At 41.6% G+C, this 21,415-nt stretch overlaps 1 protein-coding gene across 12 annotated transcripts in view; it reads left to right on the top strand.

Moving 5' to 3' along the window:
- Positions 1-21,415, top strand: part of sgg (shaggy) — a 62,308-nt gene that overhangs the window by 34,821 nt on the left and 6,072 nt on the right. For 2 of the 12 annotated variants that reach the window (XM_064699776.1, XM_064699780.1), the window contains exons 2-10: positions 15,599-15,789; positions 15,857-15,940; positions 16,130-16,183; positions 16,775-16,885; positions 16,962-17,199; positions 17,269-17,462; positions 19,689-19,878; positions 19,940-20,389; positions 20,521-20,884. In XM_064699776.1, the coding sequence (XP_064555846.1) occupies positions 15,599-15,789; positions 15,857-15,940; positions 16,130-16,183; positions 16,775-16,885; positions 16,962-17,199; positions 17,269-17,462; positions 19,689-19,878; positions 19,940-20,389; positions 20,521-20,741 (1,733 nt within the window). In that variant the 3' untranslated portion in view covers positions 20,742-20,884. The other 10 variants (XM_064699767.1, XM_064699770.1, XM_064699774.1 and 7 more) reach the window with 10 other exon arrangements.

Below are 21,415 nucleotides of genomic sequence, written 5' to 3' on the forward strand. Positions count from 1 at the left end.
AATTATCACAGTTAGACGCAAGCCGAGCCAAAAGCGAAGCAGCAGACGGCCAAATCTCTCAGAATTCTCAGTTCTTCATACTCTGATTAGCTCAGGATTTGGGGTCGGGGCGTGATAAGATTAGAAGCAGAACTGTTTATGTGTGCTTATGAGTGTGTGTGTCTGAATTTCCCACTGCCATGCCCCATTTGAAGGCTGCAGTAAAAGAAAGAAGCCTGCCAAGCAAGTAGCAAGTAATATGCATAGTGTTTCATTCCGAATTCCACTTAAACGACGCACGCCGCTGCCCGCTCGCATTACTTAATGACTTTCGCTTTTGCTCTGTGTGCTGTGCTTTTGTGCTTTGTACGCTCGCTCGCTCGCTCTTGATGTTGTGCTGCTCTCTTGTCTGTTTCATTGCCGCTCGTTGCGTTGACGTGTGTGTGTTGTGTGCGCGTGTGTATCTGTGTGTGTTTTATTTTTATGTGCGTCAGGCGGCGCCAGCAGCGACGTTTCTGCTGTCGTCGCTGTTGATAATTTGGAAATTCAATTTCAGTTTCTGTTTCAGTTTCAGTTCAATCGCGACCTCAAGAGCGCCCGCACATGTGTGTGAGATACGATTCTCTCTTCACATTTGCAATAACAATAAGAAAAACAACTACAGAAAATTTACCAACTGCGCTGAGCTGAGCAAACGCAGTTTTATTTTTTTGAAATCCCTTTGGAAAACAGTTTAATTTTCTTCACGTGCGTATGTGTGTGTGTTTTTGATGTGTTTTGTTTTTATTGCGTGACGCAGGCGAACGAAAGTCGTCTTAAAGAAAATATTTCTTGTATTTTTATTTTTCTCAAGTTTTTTATTTTGTTTTTATTTTTATGTATGCTTATTCGCGTGTTGCCAAAAATAGCAGCAAACTAAAATGAAAAGTACACGAAAATAAATGGGAAATGAAAAAATATATATATTTTTATTTTTTTTATTTTTTGTTTGTTTATATAAAGCAACAGCAGTAAAAACAAAACAACAATAAAAATACAAAATAAGAAATTTTTATATTTCTAATGCATTTTATTGAGCAGGCAATGTGACATTGATGCAACAAAGTTGACAGAGCAGAGAAGAAAGTGATTGAAAGTGAAAGAACATAAGCAAAACAAAGCATATATAAATATATATATATATATAAACATACACAAATAGTGAGAAAGACTTCGTGGTTAATTAAGATAAACAAAGGCAAAAGAATCAGCAAATATAACTGCAGACATTGAAAACCTGATGGCAACAACAGCATCAAAAGCCGCAGCAGCAGCGCCGCCCGCCAATGCGGTTCCCGTCATCAGCAGCAGCAGCGACAACAACAACAGCAGCAGCAGCAGCAGCAATAGCAGCAACAACAACAACAACAACAACAACAACAACAACAACAACAACAACAACAACAACAAAAACAACAGCAACAACATCATAAGCGCACCGATCAAAATTCCACTGAGCGAACGCTTCTTAACGCAAACATCCACTGGGTCAGCGGACAGCGGTGTCATCGTGACGAGCGCCTCACAGAAGCAGCTCTGCAGCGGTTCGCAGGCAACGCTGCTACAGCTGCAACAGCTGCCGGTGCGCAGCAGCAGCGGCTCACTCAGCCTGCACGGCCCGCTGCCCAAATGGCAACGCCAGCAACAGCAGCAGCGCCAACTGCTGCAGCAGCAGCAACAGCAGCAGCAGCTGCTGCTCAGCCAGGACAGCGGCATCGAGCAGCGCGTCGGTGAGCGCGCCTCCAGCGGCGCGGGTGGCGCGCAATCGAACAGCAGCAGCGAATCGCTGGGCAGCAGCAGCGGCAATGAACAGTTACAGGTGGCAGCTGCCGGCAGAGGTGGCCGCACACGCGCTGCCTCAGCACTCGAATTGAGCAGCGTTGGCGTCAGCGTTGGTGCTGGCAGCGTCCTGCGTCGCATCAAATACAAGAGCACCAACAGCACTGGAACGCAGGTCTTTGATGTGGAGGATCGCATCGAGGAGGTAGACATTGGTGATGATCGTGACGATGAGGACGATCTGGAGGAGGAGGAGGATGAGGATGATGGCGTTGCTGTCGATGTAGATGTAGACGAAGATGATACACAGTCGGGCATCATTATTAACATTGGCACCCACGAGCACGAGCAAACATTGAAGGCAGTGCCTGCGGCTCCACTGAAGCAAGAGGAGGAGCTGCCTTTAGAGTTGGCGCCATTAACAGTTGCTGCTGCGGCGGCCAAAAGACGTGATGCACGCAGTTTGGGCACAGATGGCCGTATTTTTTTTCCGCTTCTAAAGATCAACGAGGATCCGCATATTGATGCCAAGCTGATCAATCGCAAGGATGGCCTGCAGGACACTATGTACTATCTGGACGAGTTTGGTAGTCCAAAGCTGCGCGAAAAGTTTGCACGCAAACAGAAACAACGCAAGGCCAAACAGCAAAAGGCGCTGCTCAAACGGGAGCGCGAAGAGCAGCGCAAGAAGCGCAACACAACGGTGGCCTCAAATCTGGCGGCCAGCGGCCTTGAGACCAAAGACCAACCCAACCCCTGTGATAGAAATCGTTTAACGATTAACAAACAGATATCGCAACCGCATCCAGATGCCGTTGCCGATGATGATCCCGCTGCTGATCTGGTAAAGATGCGCGTCCGCAGTCATAGTCATGATAATCACTACGATTCTATCGCCGATATAAAACCTGTCCCAATCCGCCGTCACTCCGATGATCGCAATGCCGCAGCAGATGATGCTGGCTACGTTTATGATGACGATGATGATATTGAGACAGGCGCCGAAGCGGAGGCTGCACTGCATGATGGCAACGACAGTCTCGAGAGTGTAAAGACTGCAAAACTGGCTAGAACACAATCCTGCGTTAGTTGGACCAAAGTGGTGCAAAAGTTTAAGCATATACTAGGTAATTAATAATCATCAAAAAATAATCATGCTTGTCGTTTGTTTCAACTGTCGCATCAATTTGTGATCACGATTCACTTCAATGTATATTCCAAGAGTTTGCTTCGTTTCAAATGCCCCACACTTTTAATTATTGATTTTGTCTACGAATTGATCTAACTTGTTATGCTAATTCTTCCTTCCCTCTCTCTCTCTCTCTCTATCTTTCTCTTTTCAGGTAAGTGTTGATGATTCGAATAACATGTGTACCTAACCTAACTTATAAAGCTGTCGGGTAAGCTGCACACACACACACACACACACACACACACACACACACACACACACACACACACACACACACACACACACACACACACACACACACACACACACAAGCGCGTACGTGTCTTAAAGGAAGTTAATTCATTGATTGGTCCAATGATCATATTGATCATGATGTGTGTTAATTCTCTTGAAAATGTTTTTTAACGTATAAACAAGTGGCATTGGATTGTCTTATAGGGTGTGCTTTTGCCCAGCGATCTTTGCTCTGCCCATTATCTGGAGCTGCTTAATATAACTTCTATACGTCCCAAGCCATATATCAGAGATATAGGGAAGATTAAGATTGCTTTTTGCTGCACCCCTTATATTGGTCTTTTGCACTTTGTACTTCATAATATTCGGATAAAATTGAAACGAAAACTTTATAACTCTGTCCAATTCCAGTCGTTTCACTTAACTGGGAAATCGTCGCTGTGCCTTGTTTTTTACTGGTCTTTTTTGTCGGTCGACTGATAAGTGGCAGCGCCTTAGCGAGAGCCACGCCCTGTTCTGTGAACAGACCACACTGTGTTGCTATCATTAGTCTTTGTTGTCAGCCTGCCTTATTGATAAGACGGCAACAACAACGTTGATTTACGCCGGCTGATGATTTCTGTTCTTTTTGAAAAGTCATCGCTTTTAAAAAGAATAAATTCTACGTTTTACTGTTGTTTAACAATCTGTAATATATAGAGTACACAATTAAAATTCCATAATTATTACAGCTGCCCCATAAAGTTGCACATTATATGGCATGGACAGTCGCTGTCTGTATCCTAATAGAATAAGCGATGTGCTGTAATGTGGAATGAAATGGATTATTGTCGGGTAGAGTATACGGCAAATATGGGATAGACTGAACGGGAAAGGGTTTTTAAATGTGCGGGTTGGGCATGAGTGCAGCCCTGAGTTAGTATTTAGTTATAAATAGAGAGATTAGTGTACAATTTATAACAATAGAACTATACTTTTAACAGAGTTATATTTCGGATAGGTAAGAAGTCAAAATTAATTCACATATGCATCAATAAGCAACCTGCCTGAAATTGAGATAAAGTAGGATAGAATAGATCGATAGATTTTAAAGTTATATACTATACGTAAGTAGATTATAAATGCCATGGTGTATCTAAGATTAGCCCCCAATGAAGTTCAAACCTTACAGAGAAAGACTTATTTATAAAAGAAATGAAAACTGATAATAATTGTATTTATTAACTAAATTATAAGTATAGGAGACGTCTTAGATTATATTAGGTATTGTATAATGCACAAGGTATAGTTAGGTAGGTGATAGCATCTGGCAGCAGGTATTTGTGTGCACATGAATACCCTATAATGACAGTGGAATAGTATACTATAAACGTGTTCCGCTACAGCTACAGCTACTTAATTGTTGCTTCTCTCAGATTTTGAGTGATAACAAGATGACACGACTGCTGCATGTTCAGGTTATCAGCTTAGCAGGGCGTTAAGTCGTGAAAGATGTTGATTATTTTTATATGGCCGCCATATACCTATACGCTTTATAGATGTTTCCTAACTTTTTGTCATCGCATGTTGTCGTGTTAATAATCACGCGCTCTGCTCAAAAACAAAACTTTTTCCAAAAATAATGCAAAGAACACTCTAAGTACATACACACACTACCTACACATACGTATCTACCCTATATAAGAATGTCTACATATACATATATATGGGGAGGCGTGTCTCTGCTGGCGCTTTTCTTGACAGCTGTTGCTGCTTTGCCTTCACCTTCTTCATCTCGCTCCTCCTTCTGCCGCACGCGCCTGGTTTTAAAACATTTGTCAACTTGTTTTTTTTGGCATTTTTATTTTTGATTTGATTTTTAATTTGAACGGGGGGCCTGACAACATCAACAACAATAACAGCGAATACCACGACGACAACAACTGCTGTTGCCGTCTGATAGAGACGGTCGGTAGCGAGAACGGGAACGGGAGCGCGAGCGGGAACCGCGGCTGGAGGCAGAGGGGACAGCTGTTTTTGCGACCCCAAGTAGCATGTGTTCCCTCCTACTTCCGATAATGACTAAACTGCCAGCCTAAACTCATAGAAGATTATGTCTTCTCGACGTGGGCTATGCCCAAGTTTATCTGTAGTTTAAACTTAAACAAATATTTGCCAGCTTCATTGACAAAGACAAGTATTTATAAGCTAAAACTTGGATTGGGTTCTTGATAAATCGATTTCCGTTTTATGATGAAGATCGGTCAACCATATCGAATACCCAACATATAAGTATAAGATTAACAGTTAGTAAGTAGCCGGCGTTGCCCGCTACAAAATATTCTCTGTTCACAATGTGACAAAGAGTATATCTGATGTGTGCAATGTACGTTCGCTTAACCGCAAAACTAGAAATCGATATGCACGTTTAAGTCCGAAATGTTTTTACCAGGCAACCGCAAGAGCAATGGCGATAATCGCTATTTCACAGTTAAGTCGAAGTTTGAATATCACTACCCTATTCAGGAATACTCCCTTCGAATAGTTCAAGCTGTTATTATGCTGGGAATAGAGTATGATATCGACGGTTGCGCCCGACCGCTGCATTCTAACTCGTTTTGCGTACGACTCTTCACGAACAACTCTTTCGAACCACGTTGCTCTGTTTGAGCAGCTGTGCCAAAAACTGAATGAGAGAGTATTCTCGCTGCCTCCTCTCTCTTCGCTGTTTGCAGCTCTGCTTTGTTATCGATTTGCTTTAAAAAAAAATGTCTTCCATTTTCTGCTTTATCATTCCCATTCCCATTCCCATTCGTCTTGGATTTGCCTGCCTCTGTTTATGCAATCGCTTTGGGTCGCCCTCACTTTTGGGGATTCTTCGGCGCGTAATTTATGAAGCGCTCCTAAAAGTATGCAATGCGCCGCTTGCCAGTGCCAGCGAATGAGAACGAAGAGGGAATGACCGTCGTTTGTGGTTGGAAAGGGGGGGGGGGGTAGAGGCAAGCGAGATACGAAACAAGAGCAGCGTGGTTTGAGTGGTGTGGATGGGGGTTGGTTGGGGGCGTGCAAGGGATGCCCGCCAAGTGCCTCTTTGCCTGCGGTCGCGGTGTCTCGTGATCTGACCGCGTGCCGTCACTGCTGCTCACCCCCACCCTCACACACTTACTCACACCCAGATACACCCAGATACGAAACCCTCCCCTCCTATCAAAGTTGCCAAAAAAGTGTCTTTTTTTAACCATTCACATTCAGCTGACAACAGACTGAAGTGATTCCAATATCCGATTAGAGATCGGTTTGCATAAGTATCAAATATATATAATACTAGCGGGTATAATCCGGCCTTGCCCGTGGCACGTATGTTATAAAATCAATGTTCTCAAACAAATTTGAAATGATTTTGAAACTGATCGGACGGTGAACAAATAACTTTCATACAAACGTTTCCCGCCAATTTACCACTGTTTCGAGTGGAATTTCATAAATCGCTGAAACACGTATTCATTACATTCTTATGTAGAGCTTTAAAAATAAGTTTGAAGCAAATCGGACACAATTTAAAACTTCGCACAAAAAATCTTTGAGTCGCATTCCACCCGAAAAAGTTTGAATTCTGCGAAAAGTGTGAAACACGTCTCAAATGATTTTTCTTATAGATCTTTGGAAACGAATTTGAGCGCGAAACGTCACCTACCAAATCTTTGACCTCCATTTCCACCCAGGAGGATCGGATTTTTATAAAAGTGTGAAACACCCCTCAAATGAATTTGAACAAAGATCTTTGAAAATAAGTTTGAGGCCGATCGGATGGTAAACAAAAAAGTTACATACAAACGTTTTTCGCGATTTTTCCACACTTGCGGGTGGAATTTCCCGAAACCCCGTCTTAACGTGCACCTACATTACATAAGGTAACTACAGTGAAAATTTCAGCTTCCTAGCTCTTACGGTTTGGGCTGTGCATTGATCATTAATCAGTCAGTCAGTCAGTCAGTCAGGACAAACAGTTTTATATATAGAGATATATATACATATATATATATATATATACAGTTTTATATATAGAGATATATATATATATAATATATATAACAGTTTTATATATATATAATATATATATATATATATATATACATATATATATATATACATATATATACATATATATGGTTTCCTTTGGAACTCGTTTCCACTGCAGTTCGGGGACTTTGAGCTGGCCACTCCATCAGCATCAAATCTTGGTTTTGTAACCATTCGCGGACAATTTTGGCAGTGTGCTTCGTGTCCCCATCTTGTTGAAAAATGATTTCCTTTACGGGGTATGCACACTTGTCCGAAAAATTGGGTAGATAGGTTTGCAAAATATTGAGATAGTCTTCTTTGAACATTATACCATCAATTTTATGCAATGGTCCAATGTGCCACCAAGTAAAGCATCCCCAAACTTTGACATTGCCTCCTCCATGCTTAACGGTTTGCTTCACTTGGTGTTTTTGAAGCTTGTCCCCGGGCCTGTGCCAATAGTATTGCTTGCCATCCGACTGAAAACGGTTGAACTTGGATTCATTCGACCAGATGACACGTTTCCAATCATCTACAGTCCAGTTCTTGTGTTCCAGGGCGAATTTCAATCGAGCCTTGACATTCTTCTCGGATAGAGCTGGTTTATTTTTTTCACACTTGCCACATATCCAACCTTAGCTAGTGCTCTTCTAGCCGTCCACCGACTCACGTCTTTTCCTATGTGCATAGATGCCTTCTTCGGTGTTAGGAACTTATCAGTTCTCATTTTCGACATCATTAGTCTGGCGTCAGAGTCCTTTAAGAGGCGTTTGTGACCTTTAATAGTGTTTTTGGATGCAACATTGCTTCTTTTCTGGACCTTGGACACCGCTGAATGAGAAATATTAAGCTGATCTGCCATACTACGAGTCGAACAGCCACTTTCAGTTAGGCTAATAATTCTATTTTCGACATCTGACGAAAGCTTCTTCATTTTTTCGCGGTACTTTATAGATTAATTGCTAAAATCAACAAATCTGCTTCGAATAATAAGAAACACGTGATTTTCTGGATCATAAAAGTGTAGTATGCAAAAATAAAACATATAACGGTGAAACTGCATGTCTATTGCCGATAAAAGAATTAAGAAATCAAACCAAAGTAAGAATAACGGAAGGTGCAAAATTGTACACGCGTTTTGTTTTAGTTTTTTTTGTTTGAATATTTTGCTGATTTATTTTTGTTTTTGTTATATACGGCAATTTGTTAAGAATTAAATACATATTATTGGAAAAAAAAGTTTTTTTGATTTGCTTCATTCGTTTGGATATTATTGACTCACAAAGTTCAAAGTGTCAACTATGGAAACACTTTTGCTCCCTACTGTATATATCTCTCTATATATAAAACTGTTTGTATATATATATATCTATATATATCTATCTATATCTATATATATATATATATATATATATATATATATATATATATTATATCTTTGAACATCTCGCATTGCTGCGCCAAAAAAAAAGAAAACAAATAATCTTTATTTGTCAAGCTTTTATAACAATATTATATTTGACAAACTTCAACCTCTTTACAACTTATAAAGCTGCCCATAGCATAAGCAGATCCGAGTAACATTTAAGAACATATAGCCGATTTATTGTGATCAAGTGCATATATGTATTTATGTAAAGGTCCAGTGGTTACTTAAGTTTCAGAAGTATTTCTATTTCTACAAATATGTGTAGAACATGCTCTCTTTTCGATGGTGTCCGACCCAGAAATATCCCGTACCCAGCCTCCCGTACACTCTTAACATGACCTGTCAGATCATAAACGATTTAAAAGAAATTCATATCCATTTCAATTAGTTCTAGGTTTTCTGTTAGCTATTATCTCCGACACCTAGATATATAGACATGATTTGTATCAAGCATATGATCACATTGGGGGTTCGGATATGCAGATATTTCTACTAATTCCACACTTGGCAATGAATTTTCTAAAACTGCGGCTATATGCACTTGCGTCTCATATAGTTACTCGGGTTAAAAAGTAAACCGCTGTTTTTAGCAATCCGTCAGCCACTTAGTCAATCAACAGTCAGTCAGTCAGTCAATGGCCTATGATCAGGTCTTTTTATTATTATGAATATCTAATTAGTGTAAGAGAGTTTTGAGGAAAAAAATAAACAAAAACTTATGAATTTCGATTAAATGCATCTTCAATAAATGAAAAACTACGTTTTTAAATTCTGGAAAATTCTTATTTCCATACATAAAACTCAGAGCAATTACTTTATTTGTATTTAGTTTCTTCATATGAATCAGTCTGCTACTTTTTAAGCCCATTCAGTTACAGGGTATGCAAAAAATTCCATTAAATACCTTAGATATTTTGATTCAAAATTCTTCGACTTTCCTATTGTTGACGCTTCGATATGGTAACAAAAGTTACATTAATTTGCAGTTACTGGTATGAAAAATAACTATATACCCCACTCTTAAGCTCTCTCCTCCCCCACACCCAGTACATAGGCGATGAATCGGTCTGTGTTTATTTCGCTTTTGAATGGAGCCTTCAGTCGCCGCATAGTGTGGCAGGGTGAGGGCGAAAGGAGAGGGAGAGAGGAGTGAGAGCTTTACAGTTCTGGTTTCGGGTTTCTGTCACGTTATTAGCAACTACGTGTGTGTGGGTGTGTGCGTGTGTGTTTGTGTGTGTTTGTGTGTGTTTCTGTGTGTTCCCAATGTTCTGAAGTGGTTTCTCCTCTTTCTGCTGCGTCATATCGTTTTTGCATTGTACATGCGACACCCCCGGCACCGGTAATTGACACACCCTCCATTGCCCCTTCTTTCCCTGTCCCCGCCCCGCGTCGGGCATTGATTCTCGCGAGTGCAGTTCGTGTTGCCAATTGGGTTTGTGTATCGAAATGTTTCCCCCGTCGTCGCGGTAAAAAAAAAGGAAGATTTAAAAAAAATTGCTTTTCTATTTTGACAACGACCCAAACCATGTCCCCGCTCGTACCCCTTTTGTCCCTGTTGCCACCCACTCAAGACTGCGTGTTATTTTACAATGTTTATAGCTGATAAAAGCGGTAGAATTGAGATTTCCACATTTACGCTTTCTGGGTGCTGGGTGGGTGGCTTGGTGGGAGCGTGGATAAGGGTGGGGGTGGGGACTAGCACTATAATTTGATTAATTTTCCACATAAGTCAAAACTAGTGCACTACGCCTCTGGCTGAAAACAAGCAATTCAATTTCTCATCAATTCATTTACAAATTTTTTGATGTAAGGATGTATGGTAAATCTTCCCATTAACAACAACAACGTCAATATAATTAATTATGGGATAGAAAAATATAAGAACACGCCCGCCATTTAGCTTAGATATAAACCGGAATTTTTTTAATATATCTTGTAAAATCTATATATGTACTGATTTTCCAGATTTGCCACGTCCCCAGTGGGCGATGCATGGATGTTTAGAGAAGCTCATGAGTAGTCTGATGATTTTCCTGATTTGATCATAATATTTATATAATCTTCGTAATTTATTCGACGGGTGTATACCCGAGTATATATTCAACATTTTAGGTCTCTTTACACTTTGTGAACGAGCATAAAAATGCATTTTTCGGGATTTCGATTCTGAATTGGTTAATTCTATAATAATAATTAATTCAATCTATTTTTCAAGATCTGCTTAGAATTTTCGAACTCCAAACTTCTATTAGGCACTGTATAAGAATTTAAGTGTCTTCCAATTGCTAAATGGAAGCAACCCAATACCATTTCGCCCTTTCCATTGTCTATATGTTTAAATACATATATGCATATACATATTGTCTTTTGTATGTCGTCTATTATGTTTTGTTTTCTTTTTATTTGTATGCCAATTTGTGGTGTGGTATGGTGGCGCCCCGTACCGAAAACAATTTCAATGCCATGTATGCCACATTTTTCTTGGCCTCCTTTTTATCGTTTTACCCATTAAAATGTTCAGATGAGGTATAAAGGTATTATGCAAAAGTATGTAACTAATGCAACTCTGAGACAGTAGTTTAAGCTAATCCTTTTGGAGTTTTCCATAAATATGTAGCGTAATCTAAATATTTAATTGTCTAGCATGCTTGTAGTTTTTCGGCAGCACGGTAAAATGGTTGTAACCGGGAGAAGAAAGTAAATTTGACTTACCTTATGGAATATGTATTTCGGATCACGACGAGCTGAGCCAATCTAGCTATATCTGTATCTCCACCTGGCCTGTGCCAGAGATAATTAAAGCTAGAGAATTCGTATATGTTCTATGTAGGTCCTTGTATATAATACAATTGTATTTTTCTTATGACTTTCAGCCTATGTATTTCGAGCAGATTCCTGTGATAGAACGGATCAGGATCCATCAAAAATGTTTTTGTATAGCATAACATCTGAGCATATGAATAAAATTAAAACTATTAATGTTAATATATCGAAAGATCTTATATTTGGCATGTCAATTCTTGAATACCATGCGACAATCGGGCTTAAATCGAATTTTGAACTGTTGCCCACATTTATGTGGGATAAAGTAGGAATGACTAGAAGATCTGATAGCAGGGTATCTTCTAGCTGTGCACATTTGTTGGCTAGGCTTTGTTGGTGCTGATATTATTTTTTAATTGATTCATTATAATGAAATAAATTGCATTTCATTTTTGGCTTCTTTTTGCGCGTATCCTTTGATTGCAGCGCTTTCTTTCTTTCCCTTCCCCCTCCCTCCCTTTCTATCTTTCTGCCTCCATTGCATTGAGCTGTCAGTGAATAGCGCACTAGTATGCTTGATGGTCGTGTTGTTCGGTAGCCGGACGTGGAGGGGGGTGGGGGGTTACATATGTCGCATGCTCGACTGCGCTTGGCTGCTGCTCATCGTTGTCTGTCCATCGGTTCGGTATGGTCCATCTACGATGCGCCTGAATCAAAAGTCCAAGTCTCAGCGATGCCCATTTACCACCCCACCAACTGTCTGTCTTTCTCTCTCTTTATCTCTCTCTCCCTCTCTTTCTCTCACTCTCTCTCTCTCGCTCTCTCTGTCTCTGTCTTTCTGAATGTCTGACTGTCTGTCTTATCGTCTTCGCATGTTCTTTTGGCATCTTTATGCTCGCAATTTTCCTGCAATTAAATTTGCAGTGCCGAAAAACAACAGCAACAACAGAAATAAATGAAGGAAAAATAAAAAGAAATAATTATGAAATTTTCATGAGCCTGAGCCAAAAACGCGGTCTTTTTTTAAAACGCGCCACAGTCGCGTGCGTGCGGCCAGCGGCTTCGAAGCCAAAGTGAATCAGTTGATTGGGGATCTTAGATTGTGGATCGTGGATTGTGGATTGCAGATCGCCAGATCGGCAGATCGTGCATCAATTGGCGTTAAAGAGTTGTCGTTGTAGCTGTCGTTCTCGTTGCCGTTGTCGGTCGTTGTTGTCATTGTCGCTAACGTGTCGCTCGTCCTCGCCAAGTTTGCTTCGAGCCAACAAGAAAGAAGCGTTTGGCCAATTGTGCAACGGAAGTTCGAGCGATCGCATCGCAGATCGCAGCTCTCGGATCGATCACTTTTTAGTGCCTTTCTACTATATACGTATAATAGAGCTATACGAATCGGAACTACTCTCGGATCAATATATTTCTACATACATATATATATATATATATTATATTATGCATGTGTGTGTGTATATACACAAATATATATATATATATATATATATATATATATATATATATATAATATATATATATATATATTTATGTGTATATACACACACACATGTATACATATATACATATGTATACTGAGCAGGGCGCGCGCGGGGTCAGAGCTACATAAATGATTAAAAGCTAAAACGCCGACAATTTCTGCTGCTATTTATTTGATTTTGCTTTCTTTCTTTTTTTATACTTTGTTTTTGTGCTGAGCATTTCTATTTGAAGATCGATCGAACGGGCGAATCGATCGATTAATTGTCTGCGTTAAACGTCAAGCAAGACGTCCGCGAGAAAAGTTGGTCAAGTGGGCAGAAATAAAACACGCGCGCACTGTTAACACAACTAGGCCAAAGCCTGACCGAAACCACCAAAAATCGCAAGGAAAAAAATCAAAACCACCAACAAGTGGCCCAAAGACCTAGAGACCCCGCTGATCGTGTGTGGCCGTTGGCCGACTGATATTAGCCTAGCCGAATTATATAGACGCTCTAACGGTTGTGTTACCCGTTGACAGCAAAGTGGATAAGACACAGGCGTCCAATCGCCTCCGCAAGGTGGTGCGTGTGGTGCGTCGCAAGAAGCGCGCCATCAACGATGCCAGCGAATCGGATGGAGCTGGGGAAACAGCCCCTGGAAGCGCTCCAGCCATAACCAGTGCCAGCGAAACGAGGAGCTTGCACTCGAACAATTCGAGCTCGGCGTCGTCGCGCCACTATTACAATGCGCCACTCTCGGAGATTGAGGCTGTGCGTGCAGCACATGAGGCCGCTGCCGTTGTAGCCGCCAGCACTAGTCGGCCTTGGACGCCAATGCCGCCACGCAAGCCACAGTGCAAGACCAAGTCGAAATCGAAGACCAAGCGCCATTCGTTGCCCAATGCAACTGGCAGCAGCTCGGTGTCATCGGGCCTGATGATGAGAACGACAGCGTCCATGGCGAAGGTGGAAGCGACGCATAAGAAGCGAGACTCGTCGAGCAACTCCAGTGATTCCGATACAAAATCCAAGTCCAGCGACAACAGCGATAGCAGCGATGGCAGCAGTTCATCATCATCGGATACTTCATCCTCGGCCAGCTCCTCGTCGTCGTCTTCATCCTCGTCTTCTGCAACTGGCCGTAAGGGCCGTCCAGCCAATGGCAGAGCAACGTTGCCATCAACGATTCCTGCTGCTGGGGCTGCCTCCTCCTCGTCCGCTTCGCTGCTGGCCGCACTCAAGAAGCCCAAGCTGCGCAGCTCTGGCTCGGCCGGCAAGCAGTACAAGGATCCAAGTACAAGCGCTTAGTTTTTCCCTATTCCTGTCCTTACCCCTAACTCGCTACCCTCAACCCAAATCCCTTCGTTTACAAACCATTCCTCTCTAGCCCAGCCCCCCCCGTCCCCCCCGTCTCTGGTAACGTTGACCTTTAGTGATGCCTCACTCTCATCTTGCCGACGCCTCGTCTCATCTCATCTCGCCCCCATCTCGCTCCGCCTCGCCTCGCCTCGAACTGCAAATGCGGCACAGCAGCTGCCACCCGTCGAAAGTTGCGCTAATGCCAAAATTAATTATAAATTAAATAAACTCAAACGAATAGATAATATAGGTGAAGCGATCGCCATTTGCGCGATCACGTAAAACGTTTAGCAGCTGAGACGAAGCGCTTCGTATACCTATATATACCTACGAACGTGGTTAAGATGATAAATAACAAGACGAAGAAGCAGATAAAGATGAAGAAAAAGACGAGCCCATATACATATACATATATTGTGGTTATGTTTTGCATGTTATTTCCATGATTGAACCCGAACCGAACACTCTGTCTCGCTCCTGTCATCAATCTGTCTCGCTCGCTCTCACGGTGGCTGTCTCATTGTTGAGCTCTCCCTCTCCCTCTCTATCTATATCTCTCTTTCTCTGTATCTCTCCGATCTCTCACTGATGCGATTCGATCTGATCCTGCCACAGGCATGAAACAGTTGATCGGAAAATTGAATGATTTGTGGCCCGAACACAGCGTCGCATTATCCATTCCAAAGGAGGTCGATAGGAGCAAGGAGAAACTTGAGGGCGCCTGGGAGACAACAGGTACTGCCGAGATTGGCTCCAAAAATATCGTCGTGTTGTGTGTGCTAAAAGCTTTATTCACTATATAATCTAAATATAAAAGAGCTGTTTGCCCGGATTGACTGGCTGCTTCTTTATTAATGTACAGCACAAAGCGTAACAAAGTGGAAGCTATATTTTTACCCGTAACTGTGCAAATTGCTGAAAAGGCTGGTGTTTCTTAAGGCTGCTTCTGTGAAAAAGTTTTGGCACGTGTTTCAATTTTTACACAAAGACCGCCTTCAAATTCATTTTCAAAACTTAACATTAAAACTGTGTGAATATGTGTTTCACCGATTGTGGAAAGTTCACCGAAAAATGAGTGGAAACTATATATTGCAACTTTTCTTTTTCATCTGATCGAACTAAAACTCATTTTCAGTTACGATCATCCACTTAACTGGGTTGAACTATTAGTTAAAGGTGGTAAGGGTAAATTTGAATTTGCTCGATCCTAAAATTTAAAGAATAAAGTGTAGCTCGGGCAAAGCCAGTGTTATAAAATGTATTGCTTTACTCTATTTAATAATATCATTTGCATTTGATTCTTTCTCCCAGGTCGTGATGGTTCCAAAATTACAACAGTCGTTGCAACGCCTGGCCAAGGCACCGATCGGGTTCAAGAAGTTTCCTATACAGATACAAAAGTTATCGGCAATGGCAGCTTTGGGGTCGTATTTCAGGCGAAACTCTGTGACACCGGCGAATTGGTTGCAATCAAAAAAGTTTTACAAGACAGACGATTTAAGGTAAGTTCTCGGCTCTGTAAAGAATATCCTTCCTCCACGAATAACCCTCTGTTTCTCTCGCTTGCAGAACCGTGAATTGCAAATAATGCGCAGATTGGAGCATTGTAACATTGTAAAACTTTTATACTTTTTCTATTCGAGCGGTGAAAAGGTAAGAATGAGACACATTAATTAATATAATACGATCAGTGTTGAGGGTTCCCAGCTGATTTGCGCTAGAGTTGTCACAGCAACACGAAAATGCTTTCAATTTCAATTTTGAATATGTATATATATTTCAACTGATTTTCTTTCTATTATATTACATATCAATATGAACGAATCATGGCGATAAAATTAGTTGGCCGAATTTCCCATCGATTTGGGCATTTTAGCCGCTGTGCTCAAGCCTCAGGTATATTACGTAATACTACAACAAGAAGAGGGGACTACTCTTCGAAAGATTCGCACATTATGCTCACTCTCTTATGCGTTTATCGCTCTCTGTCTTTCTTTCCCATTTTCTATTTGTTTTTCCGTTCTTATATATTTCACTCTCTCTCTCTCTCTCTCTGTCTACGAATATAAGCAGAAACAGATGAAGTCCGCATGCTAGAAGAAGCTTGAGAGATGTGTGCATGCTTTTTTTTTTGGCGCTTTGACGCCCCGCCTCGCCCTCCACCTAAAACCCACAATCACATTCAACCAGTCCCCAAAACTATCGCCACTAAATAAACCCTCAGCATTCCTTCGGCTAGCTGCTAGATATGTATATATCCGTAGTCCTGCTCAACGCAAGTACTCGATCGTAACAATCGTTATCGTTATCGTTATCGCCATCGTTGAACGTTGATCCTTGAACGTCACATTTCGCATGCTGAAGTCAACTTGCAACTTCAACAAACTACCCGCCTTGCAGTTTGGAGCTCGCCTGATCATTACAACAAACAACATTAACAGCAAGTTATAGTTAATTCTAATACCATTTAATTACCTTCAATTGCAGCGAGATGAAGTATTTTTGAATTTAGTCCTCGAATATATACCAGAAACTGTATACAAAGTGGCACGTCAATATGCCAAAACCAAGCAGACGATACCAATCAACTTTATACGGGTAAGTTTTATACGAATATATATATATATATGTATAAATGAACAGACTATCTGAATGACAAACTTTTGGTCTACAGCTCTATATGTATCAATTGTTCAGAAGCTTGGCATACATTCATTCGCTGGGCATTTGCCATCGTGATATCAAGCCGCAGAACCTGCTGCTCGACCCGGAAACGGCCGTACTCAAGTTGTGCGACTTTGGCAGCGCCAAGCAGCTGCTGCACGGTGAGCCGAATGTGTCGTATATCTGCTCCCGGTATTATCGGGCCCCTGAGCTCATATTTGGCGCCATCAACTATACAACTAAGATCGGTAAGCGGGCAAACTGTGTATCGTAATCAGGTTTCTTCTAAAACAATTTCTAATTCTAATTCTAAATAGACGTTTGGAGTGCCGGTTGCGTGTTGGCCGAACTGCTTTTGGGACAGCCCATATTCCCCGGCGATTCTGGTGTCGATCAACTGGTCGAGGTGATCAAAGTTTTGGGCACACCGACAAGAGAACAAATACGCGAAATGAATCCAAACTATACGGAATTCAAGTTTCCGCAGATTAAAAGTCATCCATGGCAGAAAGTAAGTTTCATTTAGAGTCTTTTTGTCCAAGGTATCGTAGTGCATCCTCCACCTCAGTCCACGCGAAGCAACCAATCGATCAAATATCCCTTCAGGCAGTCCCTTTCGTATGTGTATGAGTGTAATATCATAGAGGTTCATAAATCTAAGACCATGTCGCTAATATTTGTGAGCTCTTCTTTAACACTAATCCAACGCATATCATTTATTAAAATGAATATATCAATGATTTTAATCCCTCACTCTCTCACGCACATATCCCCAATCTCTCTCTCTCTCTCTCTCTCTCTCTCTGTCTCTCTCTTTTTCATGTGTGTTGTTCAAGTCGTGATTGAAGTGTAAATAACAATTCGTTGCAGTCACTACTCGAACGCTCCCAATTTCCAAACGCCCTAAGCCAGAAACAGCAATTGAGAGTAAGCCGCGAACAAAGATAAAGATTTAAACAAAATCACTGTAAAACTTGCCTTACAATTACGAACCGATGTCTGCAGAAACGCCAAACATATGTACATACGCACGCACATGTGACTATATTTGAAGCACCCGCCGTTGGCTAAATAAACTGATGACTGCTGGCGCAACCGTTGCACAACTGTTGACTTTAATGACAGTTTTGGCTTACAAATACACCAAAATAGCTCTTAAGCATACATTCATAATGTATAACAGTTCGAAAACATGTTTATCATTGCAAGCAGCTGCATATAAGCTATACACTTGCGTGTCACAGTCAATGTTGCCAATTGAGCCTTTTTCCCGACAGATCTTTCAAACCGACAGCCGATATAAACAATCCGCTATACGAAAATCTACCCTTTTCGTAGCATTCATTTAATTGTTTTCCTTTTTCCTACTGCTTATATAGCGAGTTACTAACTTATGGGTATTCCCTGACAAATAATTCCAAAAGTGCGTGATTATGGAAAATTTCGAGATCCGTAGCAAGATTTTAAGAGCGGGAGGGGCCGTGATCCGAATGATCAAAAGAAAGCCTACTGCAGCTTTCTGCTTAATTTCCCTTGTTCGATCGTGATCGGCATCGCTCATACTTTGGTAAAAAAATAATTGCGAAATTATCCACAAACACAGGGGCTAATCGCATCTTAAATCTTGATTCAGGGATTTGGTTTCAAATGAACTTAATATGATTGGTACTTAATCGGCATACATATACCCAAATAAATGAGGTTATTAAAGCAGCCATAAAACATAAACAAGGTTTAAAAGATAGTACATAGGCGCCAAATGTCAATGGATGATCTTTCACTTTTAGGATACCTTCCTTCATTATGCCAAAATTGGCCAAAAATCATTTTTCGTATTAACACACTTTTGCTTTGTCATATTGGGGCCCCGAGTTTTTCGTAATTATTGGACTATATGACTATATACCCCGAAGCTGTTCATGAGTACATTTACCACAGTGTGGAGGAGAGCAAAGAAGTACGTGCGTGCTTGTACGTGTGTGCAGCTTCATTTGTTTTCAGTTCGATCTGTTCTATTTTTGTTGTAGGTAGTTGGCAACACTGATCAAAGGACTTTGTTTGCATCAAGTCACATATACCGTTCTTTAAAGAGGGTATAGCAGTTGTTAGCTTGCAGAGCATTGAAAGTCGTATTGGTATTTGAGTTTTGCAACAGTAACAAATAGCTGCAAAGCAGATGTTCAGAAGGTAAAACAATTCTAGTCCAGATCATTATTCATATAACAGTTTAAAATGCACTTTAGCCAATCCGATTTAAAGCGAGAATCTTCAGATAAAGAAGCATACGAAAATTTCATAAATCATGGATATACACATCTGTATATAGAAAACTTTAGCTTCAATTTATAAGTGGCACTCCCTTTTATAAAAATGTTTATACATTGTTTACATGTGTTGGTCGATATTTATTGATTGAATTTAAATTGATTTGATTTGATTTGACTTGATTGTTGCTTTGCCTCTTTATTGCGCCCCGCCTTGTGTCCATGTTGCCGCTGCATTTTAATCCCAGGGGCGTCACAGCAATATGTACTATATAATGCATTCATCCATGTTATATATGTGATTAATATTGTGATAGTCCCAGTCCACACCCTCCACTTCACCTCAAGCCCACCGTCTGACCCTGCCCTGCTCAGTCCAGCCCCTGCGCTATGAGGATTGCCTAAGAAAAGACAGCTGCAACTGTATCGCATCGATAATTATTGTGAACTAATTGGATATTGTTATCACATAGGTTTTCCGTATACGCACTCCGACAGAAGCTATCAACTTGGTGTCGCAGCTGCTCGAGTACACGCCAAGCGCCCGCATCACGCCGCTCAAGGCCTGTGCACATCCGTTCTTCGATGAGCTGCGCATGGAGGGCAATCACACCTTGCCCAATGGCCGCGACATGCCGCCACTATTTAACTTTACAGAGCATGGTGAGTTCGCATTCGGATATGCTTGATCCGCATTGATCTATTAACACGCATTGCATTGCAGAACTCTCGATACAGCCTAGCTTAGTGCCACAGTTGTTGCCAAAGCATCTGCAGAATGCAGCCCACACAGCCGGTGCTAATCGCGCCTCGGCCGGCGGTGCAGCACCCGCCGCGGCCAGTGGCTCAACCAGCGTCTCCTCAACGGGCAGCGGTGCGTCCGCTGATGGTGCCGCTCAGCCACAGCAGCAGCAACAGGCGCCCACATCAGCAGCAGCAGGAGCTGCCACAGTTGCCGGTGGCGCCGCAAACGTTGGCGTTCAGGGTAACAACAGCAGCAGCAACAGTGGTAATGCAACTGCCGTCGCATCTGCTGTTGCATCGGCTCCAAATGCGCAGCAATCAAATGCGCCAGCAACTGTCATCGGCGGTGGTGGCGGTGGTGGCGTTGCGGCAGCTGCCACAGCAGCCGGCGCAAATACCACAAGCAATGCTGGTGGCGCCAACATAACAGGTGAGTAAGCGTGTGCCCAGTTCGCATCTGAGCCGCCAGTCGTAACAGATCAGCCTCTCTCTCTGTCTGTCTCTCTCACTCTATCTCTCTATATCACTTTCTCTCTCTCTCTCTCGGTTGCTTGCTTTTAGTTGAGTCCCACTTGCCTAACTCGCATATCCCATCAAGTTTGACGAAGACCCAGCGCAAAATCCGTTCACAGTCAGCTCAAGCCTATCAAGACCAAAATCAAAAACATTATGAAATTCAAGCCCAGCAAGATCAAATAAAAACCCCAATCCCAACCATCTATAGATCCCGCCCGAAACAGAACCTCGATTCGTTGCGGGGCCAAGTTGCAACGCAAAACTAATAAACCTAGCAGTGCAACCCTTTACTCGTTCGATCCCCCTTTACTGGTTCAGTTCAATTCAGGCGAACAAAGAGCTGTCAATCCATATGCAATAACAACCTGTCATATTTTCGTTCTCAAATAAAGTTTCACAATTTTCACTACTTTTCTTCTTACTCACTCTCTAACCCCTTTTGGAGAATACTTTCCTAAGCTGAGCGGAGTCTCTCGCGTTGGGTTGCCTCGGGCGAGTGCCATCCGTGCTTTGCTTTTCCCAATTTTTCGCTGTTAACAAATATTTTTTGTTTTTTCTTTTCTTTCTGTTATGTGTTCTCTTCTTAAATACCCTTGCAGGTTATTATAAATGTGTGGATGAATTGCGGGTGGAGGAGCATTTATTTCAATCCATATAACCCGACTTACTTAAGAGCCCATCTAGTTTGTCTGATCACAATATGTCGAAGTACACGAGAGGCATTTATTAGAAAATATAAAGTAAATAAAGCTTATGAGCACTTTGTTTATTAAATGGGTTAAATCTACTCGTTTCGTTTTTTTGATATCGCAGATGCTATGAAAGCAATAGTTTGGAAATGGAAGCGATAGCTTAATAAATTAATTAGAACGCTAAGAACAGGAACTAGTTACACATATATTAAGGCCTGGGCCATATATGTTGTAGGCTATAGAGTCCA

This window comes from Drosophila montana, unplaced genomic scaffold (assembly GCF_035044405.1).
Source record: "Drosophila montana isolate Dmon_TW-CO22-7 unplaced genomic scaffold, ASM3504440v1 contig_1624_1, whole genome shotgun sequence".
Taxonomy (NCBI): Eukaryota; Metazoa; Arthropoda; class Insecta; order Diptera; family Drosophilidae; genus Drosophila; species Drosophila montana.